The 21,573-nt window shown below is 45.4% G+C and overlaps 1 protein-coding gene across 4 annotated transcripts in view; it reads right to left on the reverse strand.

Annotated features, from left to right (window-relative positions):
• Positions 1-21,573, reverse strand: part of Deptor (DEP domain containing MTOR interacting protein) — a 153,096-nt gene that overhangs the window by 21,612 nt on the left and 109,911 nt on the right. For all 4 annotated transcript variants that reach the window (XR_012909644.1, XR_012909643.1, XR_012909645.1 and 1 more), the window contains exons 7-8: positions 20,768-20,838; positions 18,610-18,714 (exon numbers count right to left, since the gene is read on the reverse strand). Coding sequence is in view for 1 of the 4 variants with exons in the window: in XM_075961005.1 (XP_075817120.1) it covers positions 18,610-18,714; positions 20,768-20,838 (176 nt within the window). In the remaining 3 variants the exon portion in view is untranslated. The remainder of the gene's footprint in view (positions 1-18,609; positions 18,715-20,767; positions 20,839-21,573) is intronic.

The following is a 21,573-nucleotide window of genomic DNA, read 5'->3' on the forward strand; positions in this document are numbered from 1 at the left end:
GTGGTTTTGGAGTTGACTGGGTTTATTGAGGTAAGAAGACCCGCCCACTGGGGGTGGCACCATTCCCTAAGAAGGGGGCTCTGAACCTGGCCAGAGTGGCAAAAAAGGATCTGAGCACCAGCATGCCTGCCTTAATACACTGCTTTCTTCCGCTTGACCATGGATACAATGGGATACAATGTGACAGGACTCTTTCAGGCTCCTGCTGCCTTGACTTCCGGGAAATGATGGACTGGAATCTGGAACCGTGAGCTGCAATACAGCCTTTCTCCCTTAAGTTGTGTTTGACAGGCTATTTTATCATACCAGCAGAAACAAAGCCAGGACAACGTCCTCATGCATCCTTTGCTGGACACGTCCAGTGGAGAGGGCCTACCAGTGCGCTATGGCTCCAGAATCCCATTCTTTAGTTCACAAGTGTGTTCTCACATCCTGGTAGAGTAAGTTGTGAGCCAGGAATGAGGCCGACACTGAGGCTACTTGGAACTGTCTCTCTTCGAGAACTTAACTGAGGGGTCAAAGGGTGCTCCAGGACTGGGGTGTAGCTCAGTTGAGTGAGTGACTGCTTGGCGTGCAAAAAGCCATGGGCTGTATGGTCAGCGCCACGTAAACTGGATGTGGTGTACATAGCTGTAATCCCAACAGTTAGGAGCAGGATCGGAAATACATGGTGAGCTAGAGACCAGCCTGGGCTACAGAAGACCCTGTCATAAACAAACAAACAAGCCAGCCAGGAGGTAGTGGCGCACACCTTTAATCCTAGCACTCGAGAAGTGAGGCAGAGGCAGGCGGATCTCTCCGTTTGAGCCTACAGAGCGAGTTCCAGGATGGTCAGGGTTACGCAGAGAAACCCCGTTTTAAAAACTGAAAACAATAACAAAAACAAGAGTCCCAATATGGACCTTGCTTCAACTTGGAGTAAAGCATTGTCTAACACCTAGAAAGTGGACATGGGCCAGCATGTCATCTGGGCCCTTCTGTCTTTAGTAACCTCACATCCAAGTCACAGAACTGTATGGAGTTTGTAGTGATTGGGAGTCCCCCAGACCTTCATTATTAGAGCAGAATTGACCTCTCTGGTGGTGCGGATGGAGACACTAATGACCTGAAAAGTAGAATCATTTCTCCATTTTTGAAGGATCTTAGGGTATGAAGGATGATCCTGGATCCGAAGCCAGATTGACCCTAGACTAGTTTGGCTTCTGGCTCCCACTACCTCGTTACATAACCAGAGTCTGGGACTCAATTCTTTTATCCCCAACAAGAAAATACAGCTAATATCCAGCTCCTGGGTTCTGACAAAAGCTAGGAGACATAATACATATTAGGCAACGCTCGCAGCTCCTAGCACAATGCTAGCAAAAACAGTCTCCTTTCCCTCCTCACACAACACACCAGACCAGATCCAGAGCTCATCCTGTGCTCGCTCTCCAGGACCACTCCCACGCCTTCAGTGTTTACTGCGAGAGCTAAACCACAGGACTGTTAGCCAGGACCAACTGTCCTCATGCAAGAAGAAAGTGATTAATTTGTAGGCTCACCCTGGAAAACAGACTTTATTATGGATATTCAAATAGGCTTCCAGGAAAATCTCCCAGACAGCCCATTTCAATTTGGCCTTGTTACTTCCATCTTGTACAAAGTGACTGAAATGAGCCCTGTTGGATACACGGCCAGGGGCTGCTGAGACCTGTTCTTGTACAGGCTAGGAGAAAAATTCTAAAATGAAGTCATTTCTCTTTTGTTTTGTTTTATTTATTTTTGAGACAGGTGCTCATGTAGACCAGGCTGGCCTCAAACTCTGTTTTCTTTCTCTTTCTTTCTTTCTTTCTTTCTTTCTTTCTTTCTTTCTTTCTTTCTTTCTTTCTTTTTTCTTTTCCTTTTCTTTTTTCTTTTTCTTTTGGTTTTTCGAGACTGTTTCTCTGTGCAACAGTCCTGGCTGTTTTGGAACTTGCGCTGTAGACCAGGCTGGCCTCAAACTCACAGAGATCCACCTGCCTCTGCCTCCCAAGTGCTGGGATTAAAGGTGTGCAATCCTCCTGTCTTTACCTCTCAAGTATGCCACCATGCCAGATTTGGGCTGTACTGTGATCAAGCACAAAGCTTCATGCAGACTAAGCAAGCACTCTACCACCTGGGATAACATTTCTTTTTCTTTTTGAGCCAGGATCTCATGTAGCTCAGGCTGCCTCCTTCCTCCACCTTCCAAGTGCTGGGATTACAGGTGTGCACCCCCACGCCTGGCTCTGGAGTCATATTTTAAACGGTTTATTTTATGTACAAGAAGCCAGAGAGAATGAGCTGGAGACAGTTTGGGCACACAGGGACCACAGTGGGAACAATCACTTGGACGCTCCTTCCATGATCAGGCGCGTGTACACAGACCAACACTCAGGAAAGCGATCCACCCCCGCCCCTTTCATCTGGTCACCCTCCGCTCTGCCCTCCTGGAAGAGCCTCGTGTTTGCTCAGCCTTCTTCTTTCCTGCGCTGAGCACCATATATGAATTGTCTCTTAGGGAAACCACAGGTAAAAAAGCAGAACATTGTGGCATCCCCTTGAGCCATAGTTCCTTTCGAATATAGTGTTCTAGACTGTCCACAGAGAACTGTGCAGAGTATCCAGACGGTGGAAGTGAAGCAGCTACCTTTGCTCAGAGCTACTGTGGTAAACTGAGGTGCCAGGCAGACACAAAGGCATCCAGGGAGGGTCCAGCTTATCCCTGCTCTCTGCTTTCCCATATTCGGTCCTCCCCAACCAACGGCCCCACCGACCAATAGCGCTCCTAAAGTCTTAGTGACTGGTGATGCCAAAGCTTTGGGAAGACTTTTATGTCATAAACTTCTTTTGTGGACACAGTCCAGTATCACCATGAATGAAGGACAGGCTTGGAGGGTGAAGATTTGGGATCTGTAAGATACTGAAGTGTTGGGGCTGCTACAGAAACATGGAAGAAGTATTGGAGAAAGCAAGGGATAGACCCAGGTGCAGAGATGCCTGTCGGCCAGGACTTGTGTGCTAAGTGCAGCACTGCTGGATTTTTTCCGGTTTGTTCCTTTGCTCCTCCCCTCTGTCCAGCTCTGTTCTACGACCTGCCAGCCTTGTGAACAGGAGGCACCTCAGACCCACCCGGACCCTCTGATGAGATGCAAACAGGCACTTGGTGCCTAGATTGGAGAGAGGCCGAGAGCCAGAACTAACAGTGTAGCAGTTGGTATCTAAAGGTAGGTATAAAAACGGAAGCCCTGGGCCAATGAGATGGCTCACTGAAGTAAGGCTCTTGCCTTATAAACCTGATGACCTGAGTTTGATTGCCAGCCAGATGCAGACTCTTGAGAGCTGTCCTCCTAACATCTACACACAATGTCATGGCGTGCGTGCACACACACATACACACACACACACACACACACACACACAAACACACACACCTGGTCTACTTTCCTTAAGCTATTTCTTTGCAGATAAGTTTTTTTTCTCACATGTTTCTACAAGGCCAGGAACTCCTAAAAGTCCAGAGTTTGAGACACATATGTCTGTGTTTCACACACGAACTATAGCCCAGGATACCAGCTTTCACATACAACGCTGGAGGACATAACCTGCCCTGGCCCAGCCAAAGCAGGGGACAGTCACACACCTCTGGGATGGCAAAAATAATGCCTATACCTGGAACTGATGAATCTGGTTCTACAAAGTAAAATTTGATCCCACAAGCCCTAGGGTAGGAAAGTGTGGATAGCCTCTCCGCGTAGATCACAATGAGCTTAAGGCCCTGTGGTCTCCACAGTGGTCATACTGGCCATGTATGGCCATTACGAAGAAAGCTTTATCCTTAGAGGCACAGAGGGTTCTGGGGCCTCTCCTTATCCAAGACACTCTGCATTCTCCTTGGCTCAAGAGGGATCCTATTTAAAACCCTGCTCAGTGGACTTCTCATCCATCAGACAGCACAAACTCCTGTCAAAACTGAGTGGACACAGATCTAGGTACGGAAGAGGGGCAGGGAACGTTAATATTTTCTCTGCAATGGAGAAACATCCACAGTTTGAAACTGAAGATCTAAAGCTGGTAATATTTTTAACCTGAACTAGCCTTTTATTAGTATCCCACTTTCCTGAGAATGTGCGGAGGATATTTTCCTTGTCTCTAAAAAGCCTGTGCGGTTTAAGATAAAGAAGGCCCCATGGAACCTTTCCAGGCTGCAAGAACCCAGCTGCCCGCTGGCAGCCTCCTTGATGTGGTGCCTCCAACTAGAACGAGTTTTTTTTTTTTTTATATTTATTATGTATACAATATTCTGTCTGCATGTATGCCCTCACGCCAGAAGAGGGCACCAGATCTCATTACAGATGGTTGTGAGCCACCATGTGGTTGCTGGGATTTGAACTCAGGACCTTTGGAAGAGCAGGCAATGCTCTTAACCACTGAGCCACCTCTTCAGCCCTAGAACGAGGTTTTACACTGGGCGTGAGGGCAGGCCAGGTTTCTCGAATGCCACAGAGCCCAGCTGTTAGGATTCAAAGCAAGCAGGCAGAGGGCATGAGCAATATCTGGCTTTGGAAGACTGTTATTAGAAGGTGGGGGCAACTCCTCTGCTTGGCTCACTTGGTGTGAATTTTGACATTCAAGGGGAGCTTGTAAATTTCCAGATGCATGTGTAGCTGATACTCTGCAAACCAGAAGTCCAGCGCCAGACGCACAGCTGCTTCACTGCGTATTTTAGAAAGACAAACTATAGAGAATGGCCTTCAATAGAAATTGGAGGTGTGGGAAGATCATTGCCCATTGTTCAACAATACAGTGTCCATGCAGCGTTACGTCCACCGCAGGGACTCTGGGATGGTCTTCTCTGTCTTGGCTGCACAGGCAAACTACCCAGCAGTTTCTAATCAGTGCTGGTGCTGGGGGCCTGGGTGAGTTAGGGGGAACGGAATGGACCAGACTTGCCCCATCTGCGTAATTGCGAATTTCTTGTGAGTTCCCCCAGGTGATGCTGATGCTTGGTAGAAGTTAGAAACCCTGGCCTGGGCATTCCTTCAAGGCTGTCTGTTCCTGCTCGCTTTAAACAAGAAGATTATGTTCAAGGCCAGTACCCTGAATGGAATTCGTGGCATTTGAAGAGCTGGAATTCACAAGTTACTTGGCCTTGAATGACTCAGTTGAATCTTCAGAAAGTTTTCCTTTTTTAAAATAGGGCTTCCCCGAGTAAACCCCCCCCCCCCCAATAGCTTTGAACTCAAAGCCTTCCTGCCTAACCTACCAGTGTGCTGAGGTCCCAGACGTGAACCACCACACTTTGTCTGAGTTTTCATTTCTTATGTGTAAAACAGAGTACACTTAGCTCTATTTGGGGAAGTTGTGAGCATATGGTAAGTAGAACATCCTCTGACATGATTTATAAGAAAAAACCCAAGGCATAGTTATTATTCAAATCCAAGTGAAGACAACACAAAGCTACCACAACGCAGACAATCGGTTGTCGGGATGAGCCTGATGGTGGAGGTGAGGTGAGGTCGAAGGATGAAAAGAGGATGAGCTGAGTTTTCAGTGGGTCGGCACTAGAGCTGGCCTGTTCCAAACCTTTCACTTGGCATCCTGGTCAGGGGTGAGTGAACTCAACTCCTGGATAAGTGGTTCTACTCCCGGGGACCTCAGTTTCAGTACCCTTTGTGACGAATGGATTAAAACTAGGCGTGGTGGCTCAGGGCTATAATCCCAGTATCTGGGAGACTGATGCAGGATGATTGCCACGAGGCTGAGACCAGCCTGAGCTAGACACCAGTCTGAACTACAGAATACAAACTTTTCTCAAAAAAAAAAAAAAACTAAATAAAATAAAACAACAATATCCACAAAACAATCGTAGTGCCAGAAGGTGCTATGTAGGTGGCTGGGAGAGGGGAATAAAAAAAAAATCAATGATTTTACCCAGCAATGAGCCCTAGACACTTCAATTATGTGGCTTAGCAAAACTGACATAGTGTTGAACCGCTTGCTCTCTCTCTCTACACACACACACACACACAAACACACACACATATTTACACCCATAGACAGTTGCCATGCTAAGTCTTAATCAAAAAGCCTCTTTTCAGTGAATGGCGATGAAGACAGAGACTCGTGACTGCACACAGTGCTGGGACTAAATGATAGATGAATGCTTGGGCCAAAACAGGACATTTATACCATTCTCTCAAACATTTAGGGAGCACTGTGGCTCTCCCACAATGAACTTAAGAGTCAGAAAAAAAAGGAAGGACTGTGAAATGTCAACTCCAGGGAAAGCCGCTGCCATGGCAATCATGAACCCGGAGCAGTTGAGAATGACCACACTGGATCTGCATAAAAAAGGAGCCAAAGAGCTAACTGAAACTATGAAGAGGGCCTGGAGAGATGGTTCAGCAGTTAGAGCACTTGCTGCACTTGCAGAGGACTGGAGTTTGTAAGCTGGACTGAGCAGCTTACAAACACCTGTAACTTCAACTCTAGAGGCTCTGACACCGTCTTCTGTCCTCTAGAGAACACATGTGTCCATGTGCACACAAACAGACACATGCATACACACATATACACAGACACACACAACCGGATCTTGTTTTTTTTTTTTTTTTTAAGTTGGACAGTGGTGGTGAGCATCTTTAATCCCAGCACTTGAGAGGCAGAGGCACGTAGATCTCCGTGAGTTCAGGGCCAGCCTGATATACAGTGCTAGTTTCAGGACAGACAGACAGGGATAAAAAAAAATGCACTTTGCTTGTTTGTTTTGAAACAGGGTTTCTCTATTTCGCCCTGGCTGGCCTAGAACTCGATACATAGGCTGGCTTCAAACTGCCTCTGCCTCTTGGGTGCTGGGATTAAAGATTAAAGATGGCAAAAGAAAGAAAGAAAGAAAGAAAGAAAGAAAGAAAGAAAGAAAGAAAGAAAGAAAGAAAGAGGGAAGCATTTTTTTTAAAAAAAAGTTATAAACAAACAGGTTAGAAGCATCTAACCTATTTCTATTTATTCTAATAAATAAACTAGAAGATTTTCTCCTTAATGATTTATGCTCTTTTGGATGATGCATGAACAATATGAGATTGTACAAGGGTGACTTAAATATTCAAACTGCTCTTTCTGTACTCTGTAGCTTTGTGTAGATGTTCAGACAAGCAGAGGATCACAAAATAATGCTGAGAGTCAGAGAAATCTTTTAAATTCTAAGCTCTGCTTACTGGGAATAGAGAACACAGTTTGGAAACACAGATATATTTATGATGGATTTCACATGTTTTTACAAAATGCTTGTTACTTCAGCATATCTGCATTTACAGAAGTACACAGTGCAGAAGCCCTGTAACAGCTAAGGACTCAGCTGAGTCGATGTCTAGTAAGCTGTCTTCACTTCTAGGAAGTCAGTATGGTTTGAAGGTGATCTAAGAAGCCCAGTAAGTCCGCAGCAGCTGGATGGAAGTCTACATTTGCTTGGGTCCCTAGCGACTTGGAAGCATGTCCAGTCTGACTTTTCCATAGCAGTATTGTTAGGAAGTTATGCTTATGGATGGGGCTAGAGGATAGATAGGAAAGAGGATGAAATTTTAGGGCAAAAGAAGACAAGAATTCATATGGGATTCTGCCAGAGCAGAGCTGGGATCAAGATCAGGACAAAAATACAGAGGGAAGAAAAAGCAGATGCTGTGGCCAGTGCCAAGGCTTGGCAAGTACTTTCTACCAAGACTGAGGACCTACTTTTGACTGATAGGATGAAGCATGATTAATAAAAACTCAGATAGAGAAACGGGTTCAACCTGAAGATCCAAAAAGCAAAATAGCCAGCCACTGGCTCTTACCTCGATCTCAGTCCAAAAATGGTGATCCTGCCTCCAGGAATCTCGGAATAAGACTGTGTCTGAGAGCTGTTTCTTCCTGTTTTATAATCCTCTCTAGGTCAGGGATTGAAGGCATGCACCACCGGGATTAAAGGCATGCAATGCCCGGTTTCTAAGGCAACTACTGTGGCTACTGGGATTAAAGGTGTGTGTCACCACTGGCTGGTCTGTAAGGCTGACTAGTGGGGCTGTTTTACTCTCAGATCTTCAGGCAAGCTTTATTTATTAAAATACAAATGAAATGCCCCTACAGATAGGACCCACATAGTAGAAGGAGAGAAGCCTGCAAGTTGTTTTCTGACTTCCACATTTGTGCTGAGGGTCATGCAAGTACACACACACACATACACACACACACACACACACACACACACACACGCACGCACACACACTCACATACTATATAAATGCAAAAGAGCCTCAGAGATTTAAAAACAAAACGGAGCTAAAGCTGTGGGTGAAACAAGTAGAGTTTATTTAGACATCCATAATCAAGTGAGCAGGATCTACTACACTTACTCTCCTAGGCACTAGATACGGTTCATGTTTTTGGGGTGTCACCCAGGAGACCAGCCACATTTGAAGTATCATATATATGCCAGCAGAGTTAGGCTGCTCCAATCCTTGGGATACAGTATGCTTCTTCATTTCCTGGGCTCAGTCCTTTCAATTGTAAACTTTTTATTATTATGAACGTATCACTTCTCTAGAACGCTACTCTCAGTGTTATGTTCTTGAAGAGTAGAGCTGCACAGTGTGAGCCAATGCAGTGACTCCAAGAGTATCTTCTGCTGCAGGCCCCAAGAACATCTAAGCCCTTTGGCTCACATATACCTTCTTTTGAGATAATTATCTCCAGAGATGTTTAATAATCACAAAAGCACAAGATTTAGACCCATGCAAATATAAATTCATATAGCCCTAACTTGAACATCATTTTCTCCATTTGTAAAAAGAGAAACATATCTATATGGTGTGGGACAATGGTCTATATCCTGTCAATTATATTTTAAATAAACACTGATTGGCCAGTAGCCAGGCAGGAAGTATAGGTGGGACAACCAGACAGGAAGTAGAGGCGGGTCAATGAGAACAGGCGAATTCTGGGAAGAAGGAAGTCCTAGTCTGCAGTTGTGAGCCAGCCACAGGAGTAAGATGTGACTGCCTGGCTGAATAAGGTTCTGAGCCATGTGACTAGCATAGACAAGAATAACGGGCTAATATAAGTTATAAGAGTTAATAAGAAGCCTGAACTAATGGGCCAATCAGTTTATAACTAATGTAGACCTCTGTGTGATTTCTTTGGAACTTAACGACTGCAGGAACTGGGCAGGGCAGAAAACCCCCGACAACATCTAATCACTGGACTATTACCAAAAACGATAGTAGAGACAATGCAAATGGCTTTGCTGGTTCTTAGAACTTAATTCATTGAATTTATTGAAAAGTGGGATTAGATTCCAAACATTAAAGACTGCTATTTTCGTGATATCTCTTAGGTTTAATGCTGTCTGCAACTTGTATCTCTGAGTGGAACATTGGGCATCTGGTGCTATGCTTCATTTACTTTAGAAAAATAAAAATGGGGTTCGTTCCCTTAGCCGGGCGATGGTGGCGCACGCCTTTAATCCCAGCACTCAGGAGGCAGAGGCAGGCAGATCTCTCTGAGTTCGAGACCAGCCTGGTCTACAGAGCTAGTTCCAGGACAGGCTCCAAAGCCACAGAGAAACCCTGTCTCGAAAAACCAAAAAAAAAAAAAAAAACCAAAAAAAAAAAAACCAAAAAAAACCCCAAAAAACGTGCAGTCTGAGAACATCTGAAACTGAAGGGAAAAGACAGCAGCAAATGTGGCCTTCAGACACTTGGCCTGAGAAACTGGGTGGGTGGTGATGATTTCCGCTGAGACCGAAGGGACTGGAGGAGAATCAGGAATTCGCAAAACAAAGCATTCAATCAACTCAGTACCCATTCTTCCTGCCCCGGCCAGCTGACCCTATGCCAGACCAATGTTTTCATCACTTCCCCCCACCCCAGCCTGTCCTTGGGAGACCGTATGCTGTAACTGTCATGCTGACAAGATTCCATTTCATCTGGGAGACCATACACTGTCACTGTCATGCTGACAAGATTCCATTTCATCTGGGAGACCGTATGCTGTAACTGTAATGCTGACAAGATTCCATTTCATCTGGGAGACCATACACTGTCACTGTCATGCTGACAAGATTCCATTTCATCTGGGAGACCATACACTGTCACTGTAATGCTGACAAGATTCCATTTCATCTGGCACAAAAAAAAAAAAAAAAAAAACAAGGTGGGGGTAGAATGAAGAGAATGAGGCACAAGGCAAAATGAGAGACTCAATAATATAGTCTTCATTGTTCAACTCTGAAGACCACTGAAATGTGCCATCTTCCTGTGTTTTGGAACCCGAGGATTTCAGGCAGTAAGCTTCCTGCCAAATTCATGCATCATAATTTGTCAATGAATATGTACTAATAACTAATGGTGCATTAGTGACATCATATGTAGCTAAGCATTTAGAAATTATTAATCTCTGGCTCATCACTACACCTACGACCCTGACGCTAGGGACCTTGACTGGCTTTAAGCACAACTGGACTCTAGGACCTGCCTCAGGGCACTATAGGTAGCAGGCATTCCATAATATGTACAGAATGTGTATGCACTGTAGGTAGCAGGCATTCCATAATGTATGATGAATGTGCATGCAGCTTTTGGAACTGTCCAGTCCCCCTTCTTTAATTGAGCCCCCTTTTTCTTGGACACATGGCTACTACATTCACTCTTCAGGGCTTTTATAAGAAAACCAGGATGACTTAAGACAACAGGAACATTTGTTTCATAGCTCCAGATGCTAAGAGTATGAAACCAACCCGCGACCATGACCATCTTCCCTCTCAACACTCAGAACTCTTCCTGAATCTTGCAGCCTTTTTCTAGTCTCAGGGATGTGGAAATAAGAGTCCAGGATTGAAGAAAACTTCAGATTTACTTACACACTGGGTATGGCTGGTTCCCTCTGAGAGACCTACCAACATATTCATATTGAGGGGAAGGAGGGAGGGGTTAATATGTCTATCATGGTTGGGGGGAGGGTCTGGATATATGACCTCCCTCTCTAACCCTGAGGAAGGTACCATATATATGTCTTCAGCAGGCACAAGTCAAAGAGAAAAGAAATCATTTGCCCGAAGTCATCAAGGATTGGCTCTAAAAACCTAACCAATGACAAAAATCCCATCAGTGGTTGCTTCTGGTGAGGAGCTGACAGAAGAGAGGCATTGGGAACTTGGAGTGACAGACACATCCTGTGAGCTGAAAGACAGAGGAAGCCTACCAAACCATATAACGAAAGCTGTGCATTTTACTGTATGAAGATATGACTTGAGTACAAACTCTGTATGAAATGCCCGAGCTTCTTTTCTTGGGTTCCTGTGCTCTTTTGTGCTGTAAGAGGGTCAGAATCCTTCAGAGTTGAGAAAGCGTGTTTTAGGACACAGAAAATTGACCTCACTCTTAAGAACAGAGCATGCATTGGGCACACTTTAGAGCCAGGCAGTGGGTCCCTGGCATCCACATGGCCCAGACTAGAAAATGTCTTAGGGGTGATAATTAACGTAGGCAAAGAAACATGGCCCTAGCCTAGCCTAAGGGCTCATTGCACGCTGCTGCCTCCCAGTTTCCACATACTTCAGCCCACTCATGATTTTCATTTCTGTCTTCCAAGACAATGTGCTCCCTTTTGGGGTCTATCTTTAGGGACTGTGCACCCCCACCCCAACACACACATGTAAATCTATCATCTTTTCTCACCACCATTCAATTTATTTTTTTGCCTTTCCATGAGACTGATGGCGTAGACACCTTTCCATGTATGTACTGGCCATTCATTCCTGGTTTTTATAGTTTATTTTCAGAGCATTTTCTTACTTTTTTTTTTGAGTTACGACCTTTTAAAAGTTGTTCCTGACACATGGTTCACACAGTTCAGACTCACACTGAACTCGCTGAATACCCAAGAATGACTCCACTCTTGATCTTCCTACCTCTACTTCCCAAATGCTGGGATTATAGGCGTGCTCCACCATGCCCAGGTGACCTATAAGAATCCTTTGTGTATGTCTTGGTTATGCTTCAATTTGTATACTCTCATAATTTAAGAAACTGTATTACTGACTTTTGCTTTGCTGTTAAAAAAAAAATCCAATAGACACGACTTACAAGAGGGAGGGTTTATTTTGGCTCAGGAATTCTGAGGGTTCAGTCCATGGTCACTTGGACCCATGACCTAACATCACTGCAATGGGAATATGTGGCAAAGGTAAACAACTTACTTCCTCGTGACTCAGAAGCTGAGAAAAGGAAAGTCCATGCTCTGAAGATACCATCTCTGACACCCATGTATGTATACAGGGCGCAGATGGACAATTACCTGATTTCAATTCATTCTTTAGACCTGAGCTCAATTCTCCTTCCCTCGGGGAAGCACTCCCTCTCAGCTTCCTTCACCTTGTAAAAAGTACAAGCACTTTCTTCTTCACAGTCAACCTCCTGGATATATGTCATTATATATGTCTGTAACGTATATGCAATTAATTATATGTATATGTCATTATATATTCATTCCAGGATAGCTTGACTAATGTCTCCTTTGCTCAGCTTTAAGTCCCATGAATGGCCCAGTGTGACAACTAGCACATGGTGACAATCAGTACTTATTGACCAAAAGACAACTATGGACTTGAGAGCTGTTTCCCCATCTGCTTTGATGGTCTTTCTACAACCATCACTTGCTAACTAACATGGCTGACCGGGCAGGAAACTGGTCTCTCTTGGTATGAGAGGAAAATTCCATGCAACACAGAGGGCTGTCACGGGAAGGGAGGACCAATGAGTAGGATTTTGAAACTGTTTTCTCTGGGTGAAAGGAAGGTTTCTACAGTGTGGGAGGAGGCAATGCCACTCATTCCTTCTTGTGACTCAGGTGGCTGTTTCTAAATAAACATACAAAGAAACAAGGCAACAGAGGAATGAGGCACGGTAAGCCAACATCCATCAATTCATCCCGGCAGGAAACAAGAAAAGAAGCCAGGAGTCTAGAATGCCTGTGAGACTTGGCACAGGGCAGCATGAACACTTGGGGGCTGGTTCTCACAAGATCTAATTATTCCCACCAGAAAAAAAGAAAAGAAAGAAAAGAAAAAAATCCTTTTTAGAAAAGACCACAGACTCCCTTGTTCTGTATTTATAGGCCTGAAGGCTGAATGTTTTGCTCTAACAAGGGCTTGGTTAAACTGACAAAAGAGAGTGTTTGGGGGGCGTCCCCTTGGGTGAGCCTGGAAGATCTAGTCCTGGTCCAAGTGAGGGGCTGGGGCCAAGACCAAGTGATTTATTTGATCTTCTTCAAGTCAATCCAGGTGAGCATGTGGCCATTCATATTCAATCACTCTCTCTTTCTCTGGTTTTTGGAAAGAGGTTTCTTTCTGTGTAGCCCCAGCTGTCCTGGAGCTCATTCTGTAGACCAGGCTGGCTTTGAACTCACAGAGATCCACCTGCCTCTGCCTCTTGAGTGCTGGGATTAAAGGCATGCGCCACTATACCCAGCTATAGCATGTAGCCGTTCTAACAATGTGCTTTGAATAGAATATACATTCCCCTCTGTAGAAGCCATAAAAGGTCACCCATCCATTAGTACGCCACCACACATTGGATGACTTAATGGGATTTGTCATCAACTGTGCTCTGCTGCCAAGGTTTACATTTCTTGAAATAATACCATGGTCTCGACCCTGGGAAGACAGAGGCCTGGGCTGCATCACTAATGGGATTCTGGCCAGCCTGGGGTAGATAGTAAGACTTTGTCTCGAAATAACACTAGCAGCAGCAACAACAATCACCACCACCATCACCACCAGCATAGTAATTTCAATCTAGTCCTGACACTTACACGGTGGGTCCTTTTACCTCCTGACTGGTAAAGTAAAGAGCCTGTTTCCATGTATTTTCATAAGAGGTTGGAAAAATAAAAGAGATCATGGCTGTAAAATATCTGAAGGCATGATGCAGATGTTCAGTACATGAATTCTCTGACGTCTTCTATAGAAAGACGGCTGGATCTGCCAGTAAATTTGCTTCAAGCAGTTGTTAAATGCCAGGGATTATCTTAGATACTGGAACTACCATTATTTAGACTGATAATAAATAATCCATGGGCTGGGTATTGGTGCTAAACATATAAATGCATGTCTTCAGTTTCTGATTGTACAGAAAATAAGGTGGGTATTATGGGTTGAATATTTGTGGCCTGCTCCCAAAATGCCTATGCTGAATTTCTATCCTTCAGTGGGATGGTATCAGTAGGCGGGACCTATGGGAAGTAGTTAGGTCATGCAGGCGCCCTCATGGATAGTACTAGCATGCTTCATAACAAGCAAGGGGAGAGCTTGTTCTTGCTTAAAAAAAAAAAGACAGACATTGATCCATAAACCAAGAAACTGACCCCTACCACATACAGGATGGACCAAAACCTTGACATTAGACATTCAAACAAATGTGTGCTGTTTAAACAACCCAGTGCCTAAGATCTTTGTTATTGGCTGAAATGGCTGAACCAGCAGGGTTGTACAATAAAGAGTAACTACGGAATCAAAGGGGAGAAATCTCACGGCATAGTTAAGGAAGGTTTTACTGTTAAGGAAGGATTATCTGAGAAGCTAGCATTCATACCTAAAACCCGGAAGACAACAGTGGATCCAGCGTGCTTACCCAGGGCAGGCATACACCTAGTGTTTGGAAGTTACTGAGAAAGCCAGTGGGACTGGGAGGAACACAGGGCAGGGGATAAGGTTCTCAGGGGCAGGGCCCAGATCAAGGATCTCTGGCTACATCTGGCATTTAACAGGAAGCCACTAGTGTATGTTAAGTGCCAGAGCTCCTTAATTCGATTTCCTTAAGGGCCACACATGGAGCCATCAGGAGGTATTTGAGAAACGGAAATCCTTGGACTCAACTTGCACCAAGGACGCCCACAAAACGATCATAAATTCATCGGGCTCTAGAACCGGGGTTAGACGTGATGTGATAGCCAGAGTGGGATGTGACATGAAGCCAGTGTCTGCAGAATACTCTTTAGACTGTAGTCTACAAAACAGCAAGGAAGAAAGAACTGACTCCATCATGAAAGTGGCAGAAAACGGTAAAAGAAGTAGGGTGCGATATGTGATTTGGTTGATAGAATGCTTACTTAGAATTCACAAAGCACCTCTTAAACTGAGAACGGGTTCTCCCAAACCAGAACCCCTGTGACTCCAGGACTGAGTGTGGGTGCCAACGAAAGTAGTAGAATCAAGGTCATCTTTGGCTACATAGCAAGTTCAAAGCCTGGCTGAAATTCATCAGATCCTGTTTCAGGAAAGAAGAAAGAAAGGAGGAGGAGGAGGGGGGAAAACCTTTACAAACTTGGAGTAGCTCCATATTCAAAGATGCTGGCTGGAAAGATCGTGAAGTATTCACTGAGGAAACAAGCGCCCACTGTCATCAGCCTGGGGCCTGTCCTAGCCTCATACTGGTGGCCCCCAGCCTAAAGCATTCTGATCCCCATGACAAGGTGAAATAAACGCAGAGAGCGATGGTAAACACCAAAAACTTCTGAGAAGACCTCTGCTCTAAGCAATCGAAGCAGTAAAACCCTGTTGCTCCGGAGACAAAGCAAACTCTCCTGCAGGGAAAGTCATGATGGATAGATGGAGGGCTTCCTTTCCATAAACAGAAAGAGACAAAGTCAAAGACAGTGACATAAGGGCATTAGTTAAGTTCTCTAGCTGCTGAGACACCACTTACTGGAGGGTATGTTGAATTGAGCTCAAAGTTTCCTTAGTCCAGGACTCAGGGGAAGGCAGGGAGGGAGGACTGTGAGGTACTGCCACCATCTACAGGCAAAGGACCAGGAGGTAGAGGCTGCAGCTGGAACCAGGGGAGGAGTTAACCTTTAAAGGCCCTCGTTTAATGCCTGCTGACTTTTTTCCTAGCCGTCAATCCGGACCTTCTACCACGACTCCAAGCTGAGAAGTGAGGGTTCAAAACATCTCAGATCCAAACCAGAACATAGGGTGATTGTGGCATTCAGTGTAGAGAGGGCCAGTAAAGTTAAGATGGTCGCATTCTATCTGGGGCCAGGGATATGGCTCAGTTCTAGAGCGCTTGCCTGCCTTGTATGGGGTCCTGGGTTTGATCCCCAGCTCCCTGTAAACCACAACCAAGCAGGACTGCAATCTCAGCACTGGGGAAGGTCAAGAGTTCAAGGTCACCCTTGGCTACCTAGAGTTCACGGCGGGGCATAAGAGATCCTGTCACAAACAAACCAAAAGGAAGGGAGCTAGCAAAGTGGCCCGGCAGATAATATCCTTCGCCGTATAGCAGAAGACCAGAGTTCAGGTCACAGCACCCGCATAGAGGCTCTATGTGATCCATGTGCCTATCATCCTGGCACTGAGGGAGCAGAGACAAGAGGATCCCTGGGGTTTGCTAGCTGCTATCCTTGATGGAAAATGGAAGTTCCGGGTTCAAGGAGAAATCCAATCACAAGGGACTATTGCAGGGAGGGATAGAGGAACGTACCCAACGCCCCCTCTGGTACACACCCAAACACACATATATGTGCAAGATACCACCCGAACACACACACACTGCCCGAGTTTCTTTTTCGGTTGTATAAAAAAAAATAAAAATAAACACCCTGACAAAAGCAATTTAGGAAGACAGAGATTATTTTGGCTTATAGTTCCAGGTTGTAGTTCATAGAAGTAAGAGGTACAGGGAACTTGTACTTCTCGGGGGCCACATGAGAACCGTCATACACCTCCAGAGGAGACAGGACTATGAACCAAACCAATTATTAGCTTATAAAAACAAGAGAAAGTTAGGCCAGCCACTCTTCAGGCACATAAAGAGTTGGCCAATTAACTAGTTGTCAATGCCCAGGAAAGTGATTCGACAGTTAATTCCAAGAGACGGACTGAAAGCAATTGAGTTCCCAGTCAGCTTGGCTAGCTGGGCAGGGCAAGGTCTTTAGCTGTTGTGTGAATCCACTGCTTTCCTCCTCAAGGGAAATGTGTTTTCAGCCAAGTCCTTCTTCAAGTGAAGAGGTGCATGCTCAGAATTGAAGGAGCGTGCCAAACATAGTTTATACTGGGTAGTCATTGTGGAAGTAGAATAGAAAATCCTTCTTGGAGCCAAAAGTTCCTTAGGAAACGAAAATCTCAGCCTCAGCTGGGAAGCAAGGGCTTGTTCTTTGGAACGCAAGGCAGCTCTCTCGCTGAGCTCCTTGGGTTCTGTATCCGTTTGTAGGAAAGGACCCTAACCGTAGCTACTTTAGCCAAGGAGGCTGCCAGCATTTGGAGCACAGGACCTAGTGAGAAGTGTTCTTCAAATGGGGGGGGGGGTCAGACAATTATTCTAGAGCAGGGATACACCGCTCTCTGCTTCTGGGGGCCATGCTTAGCTGCCCACACCCCCCCCCTTTAAAAGTGTGCGAAGCAATGCCAGAGTCACAAGCTGGACTCCAGACAGGTGATCTACACGTTGCCACTGCTGCCCGGGGTTACAGCACCAGGCAAGGATACGATGGGAGGATGGAGGCATTGAAAGGCTGTGTGGGAGGATGGTGGAACTTTCTATCTTTTGTTTGTTTTTGTTTTTCGAGACAGGGTTTCTCTGTAGCTTTGGAGCCTGTCCTGGAACTCGCTCTGTAGAGCAGGCTAGCCCTGAACTCACAGAGATCCGCCTGCCTCTGCCTCCCAAATGCTGGGATTAAAGGCGTGCCTTCCCACCTCCCGGCCTTTCCAATCTTTGAAATCTCATCATCCAAGATCAACATCCTCTGTGAAATGTTTGTAGAGGACGGAACAAAACTGTGCTAGATAAAGATGCTTGAAACAGAAAATCACATTTGTGGGTAATACAGTGGGTTACAGATTTAAGCAGGGACCAAGTGAGGAGCACCAGGGGAAGAAGGGCTGGAAAGTGCATTAACCAAAGCCAAGGCTGTATGAAGAACCTTTATGGAAACCAACTGCTTCGTATGCTAGTTAAGAACACACGTTTTTTTTAAGAAGGAACTTGAACACAGGCTCCCTTTACTTGTGTGCAATGCTTTCCAGAGTGCACAGATTGTTCAATGAAAATCTCAGCACCAGGCACGAGATATTTCCCTATAAGTTATTAGCCTGGAAGGCCCCCAAAGGCCCTAAAAGAACACGGGTTATTGACATTGCTCCTGGCTGTCCACTGTAGCTAGACAGCAAGCGCGATGGCTGAAGACACAATACACTTGGTTTTCAGGACAGAGAGAAAGGAAGCCGGCCTAAGGAGAAGTCACCACTACACTGACCCAGTGGTAGCATCGCCATACCATCATACCAACCTACTAAGCATGGTGTGCCTACTGGTGCAATAGAAGCATGGCCGCTGTGGGGGAAACAACTGATTTCCGATTGGATGGTTTGCCAGCTTAGGAGGATTCTCCTGCCTTTGTGTGCAGAGTGTTGGAATTACAGGTGTGTGACATTATGCTCTACAGATTTGACTTTTTCCGGGGTCTGGGGGGTAACACATGGGGGAAAATAAAGAAATGTGAAATCAAGAAAAAAAATGCACAATCGATGAATGCTTCCCAAAGAAGCCAGAAAAGACAGAAGAGCCGATCAATCAATCGTACCTTCATCCCTGCAGCGGCTGCAGGTCCACTGGGGTCCACAGCCTGGATGTGGCATGGCTTGCTTCCTCGCACCACAAAGCCCCAGCCAACTGCATCACCAACAATCTAGAGAGGAAAGCCACAATTAGCAAGCAGCAGACTGTCCCTGGCAATTTGCCTGTCTTCCCAAGAAAACAAAGTCTGACCCCGGATTAACTATGAGTCTTGACATATTTTTTTTTTCTTTATTTCATCTCTACCATGTCAGGGGATTGAAGATGTAGTGGACACATATAACCTGTTTGGATTGGGGAGGTTACTTCCCGGTAAACAGCTGGCAACATGCCTCTTCCTTGGGCTGACAGCCAACTTCATATACATCCCAGCAGAAGTCTGAGAAGACCTTAAGAACATCGCTGCTCCTTCTCTCTCCATCCAATGTCTACCTCAGCATGACCTTTCCTTTATATCCAAATGACAGACTTCAACCTGGCTTACATCGAAGTGTAGAAGAACAGTTTAAACTACTAATGGAGAGACAGGAAGAGTCTTGGCTTCTTTTGAAAGACAGTTTTCCGTACCGAGGAAACCAAGTGAGAAAGCAGATAAAGCTCACTCACAAGTCGCAAACAGACTCTGGTCCAAACATTGTTTGGCACTGACGCATATTTTTTCCTACAGAATCAGAACTGGCAGGATGGCTCCGGAGGCATCCTTAGCACATGTGCCAATGAACATCCTCAAAGTGAAGGATTAGTGATACTGGCACTAACAGAAAGAAAAACAAATGCTCTCAAAACAGCGCCCTCTCAACAGCTGGAGATTGGGAAAAAGCAAGAGGGCAAGTAGGAACTCAGGTGGAATTTCTTAAGACGACCGGGGACTTCTGTGGTTTCAGGATTCACTACTATGAATTTAATATATCTAATTTCACTTTCAAATACAGTGTGCCTGCCTTTCTCCTTGATACAGACGTATTATAATGGCCCTTCTTACATTAACTCCTCAGTGCTCAGATGGGAGGGGCCCTCAGCAAGAGTCTGGGGTGTGAATGAATGTGTGGGGTGTGAATGAATGTCTCTTCCTTGAGGCAATAACAGAAGTTGGGAAACAGAGTAAGGGGTGGGGAACGTTCTTCAAAAGTTTATTCATGTGGATGTTGTAGACTGAGAGAAGCAAGCAAGCACAATAGGGGAGATGGTACCGATAAGATCATGTGACTGGGCCTGGGGATGTCTCTTAGTAGAGCACTTGCCTGGCATGCAAGAGGCTCTGGGTTTGAACCCCACAACTGCACGAAACCAATGTGGTCTTGCAGTCCTGCTACTTCAGAGGTGGAGGCCGGAGGATCAGAGATTCAAAGTCATCCTTGGCTACACATAATTTGATATCTGTGTGAGATCCTTCAGAAAAATAACTTAGATTCTGTTCAAATATAATCAGTGGGGTCTGGGGATGGCAGAAAGAAGGTTGTAGGAACACTAAGAAAGGGCGAGTCAGATACACGACTCAACTCAGGACTCCCCAGTCAGGGGGCTATACACCTCAATACACACTGGCTACTCTTTCCTTTCTTCTCCTTCTTAGGATTCTCTTAACAGTTTAACGATTTTCATAATTAACTGTAAAGAAGAAATTTTTTGTACTGTTATCTGTCTTTTAAGATATAATGATATATAATAATTATATTAGAACAATTGTATAGTAGATGTTTAAAAGGACACATCAAAAAGAATTTAAAATGTCATTAACAAATCAAGGGATTTTAAAAAACAATTTATTTTTATTTTATATACATTGGTGTTCTGCCTGCATGCATTTCTGTGTATGAGTGTCAGATCCCTTAGAATCAGAGCTACAGACAGTTGTGAGATCCCATGTGCTGGGAAATGAACTCAGGTCCTTTGGAAGAGCAGTCAGTGCTCTCAACTACTGAGCCATCTCTCGGGCCTCTCAAGGGAGGTTTTAATACATTTCACTGCATTGGAGCTCAGAAAGTCTACAACTACAACCATGTAAAAAACAAATGCACAGATGGGTACAGGTAAAGACGTTTGTTATCACCACACTTAGGATTTAGAGGCAGGAGGATCCCTGTGAGTTCAAGGCCAGCCAGGTCTTCCCTCTCGTCCCCTAAGCCACACACTGACAGGTGGGTGTGCCCAGGAGTCAGGCTTACCGTGAATGTCTTCCTGGCATACGGAGCTCCAGGGGTCAAGAGTTCCTCAGAAGTGACAGGTCTCTTCAGCACTAAGAGACAGACATAGGGTCAGAGAAGACGCAGCTCTAAGTCCTTCTCCTGGTCATTCAGCAGGGATTTCCTGAACGCCGCCTCTCGACTGCTAACCAGTAAAAGTGGCAAAGACCTCCGCCTCCTTTAGCCAAGCAGACAGGAGGTACCAGCCAAGGACGGAAGCCTAACTTTTAGAACCACGGGGATACAAGTGAGAGAAAAGAAACTAAGATGCCTTGGGAGGGGGCAAAGGGAGGAATGGAGTCTTCCTCTAAAGGAAAAGGGTTCACTTCTAGTTCTCCCAGCTAAAGCCTAGGTAGTAAAACAGGGATCAAGTCCAGGCATGGGTGCCAGGGTCCATTTCTTAGCAACCATATCACTGGCTTCCTAGGCTATGCCATCTCAGAAATTGTGAACAGTAACAGTGTCCAGCGTTGTCTGTCTGTCCTCAGCTCTCTGATGTTGTTTACCGAGGCAACAGAGACAGCTGCATGGCACCCCCCCCAGTAATGAACTTCTCCATCCATCCTGTAGCAATGAATTTCCCTGTCCATTCTCTGATCATTTGGAGCTGGATAGGGGGTTGTCCTAGCCTCCCAGGACAGCTAGTGGGTACTGGGCACAAGGACCAAGCATCCTAACATGGGGACATGCACAGCAGAGATTTAAGTGCCATAGAGAAATGAAGGCCAGGGTCCAATCTGGACAAGTACCCAGCCCTCAGCTCCCTTTGTCAGTGGCATTCATTCAGA

The sequence above is a fragment of the Microtus pennsylvanicus genome, chromosome 2 (genome assembly GCF_037038515.1).
Source record: "Microtus pennsylvanicus isolate mMicPen1 chromosome 2, mMicPen1.hap1, whole genome shotgun sequence".
In the NCBI taxonomy this organism is placed as follows: domain Eukaryota; kingdom Metazoa; phylum Chordata; class Mammalia; order Rodentia; family Cricetidae; genus Microtus; species Microtus pennsylvanicus.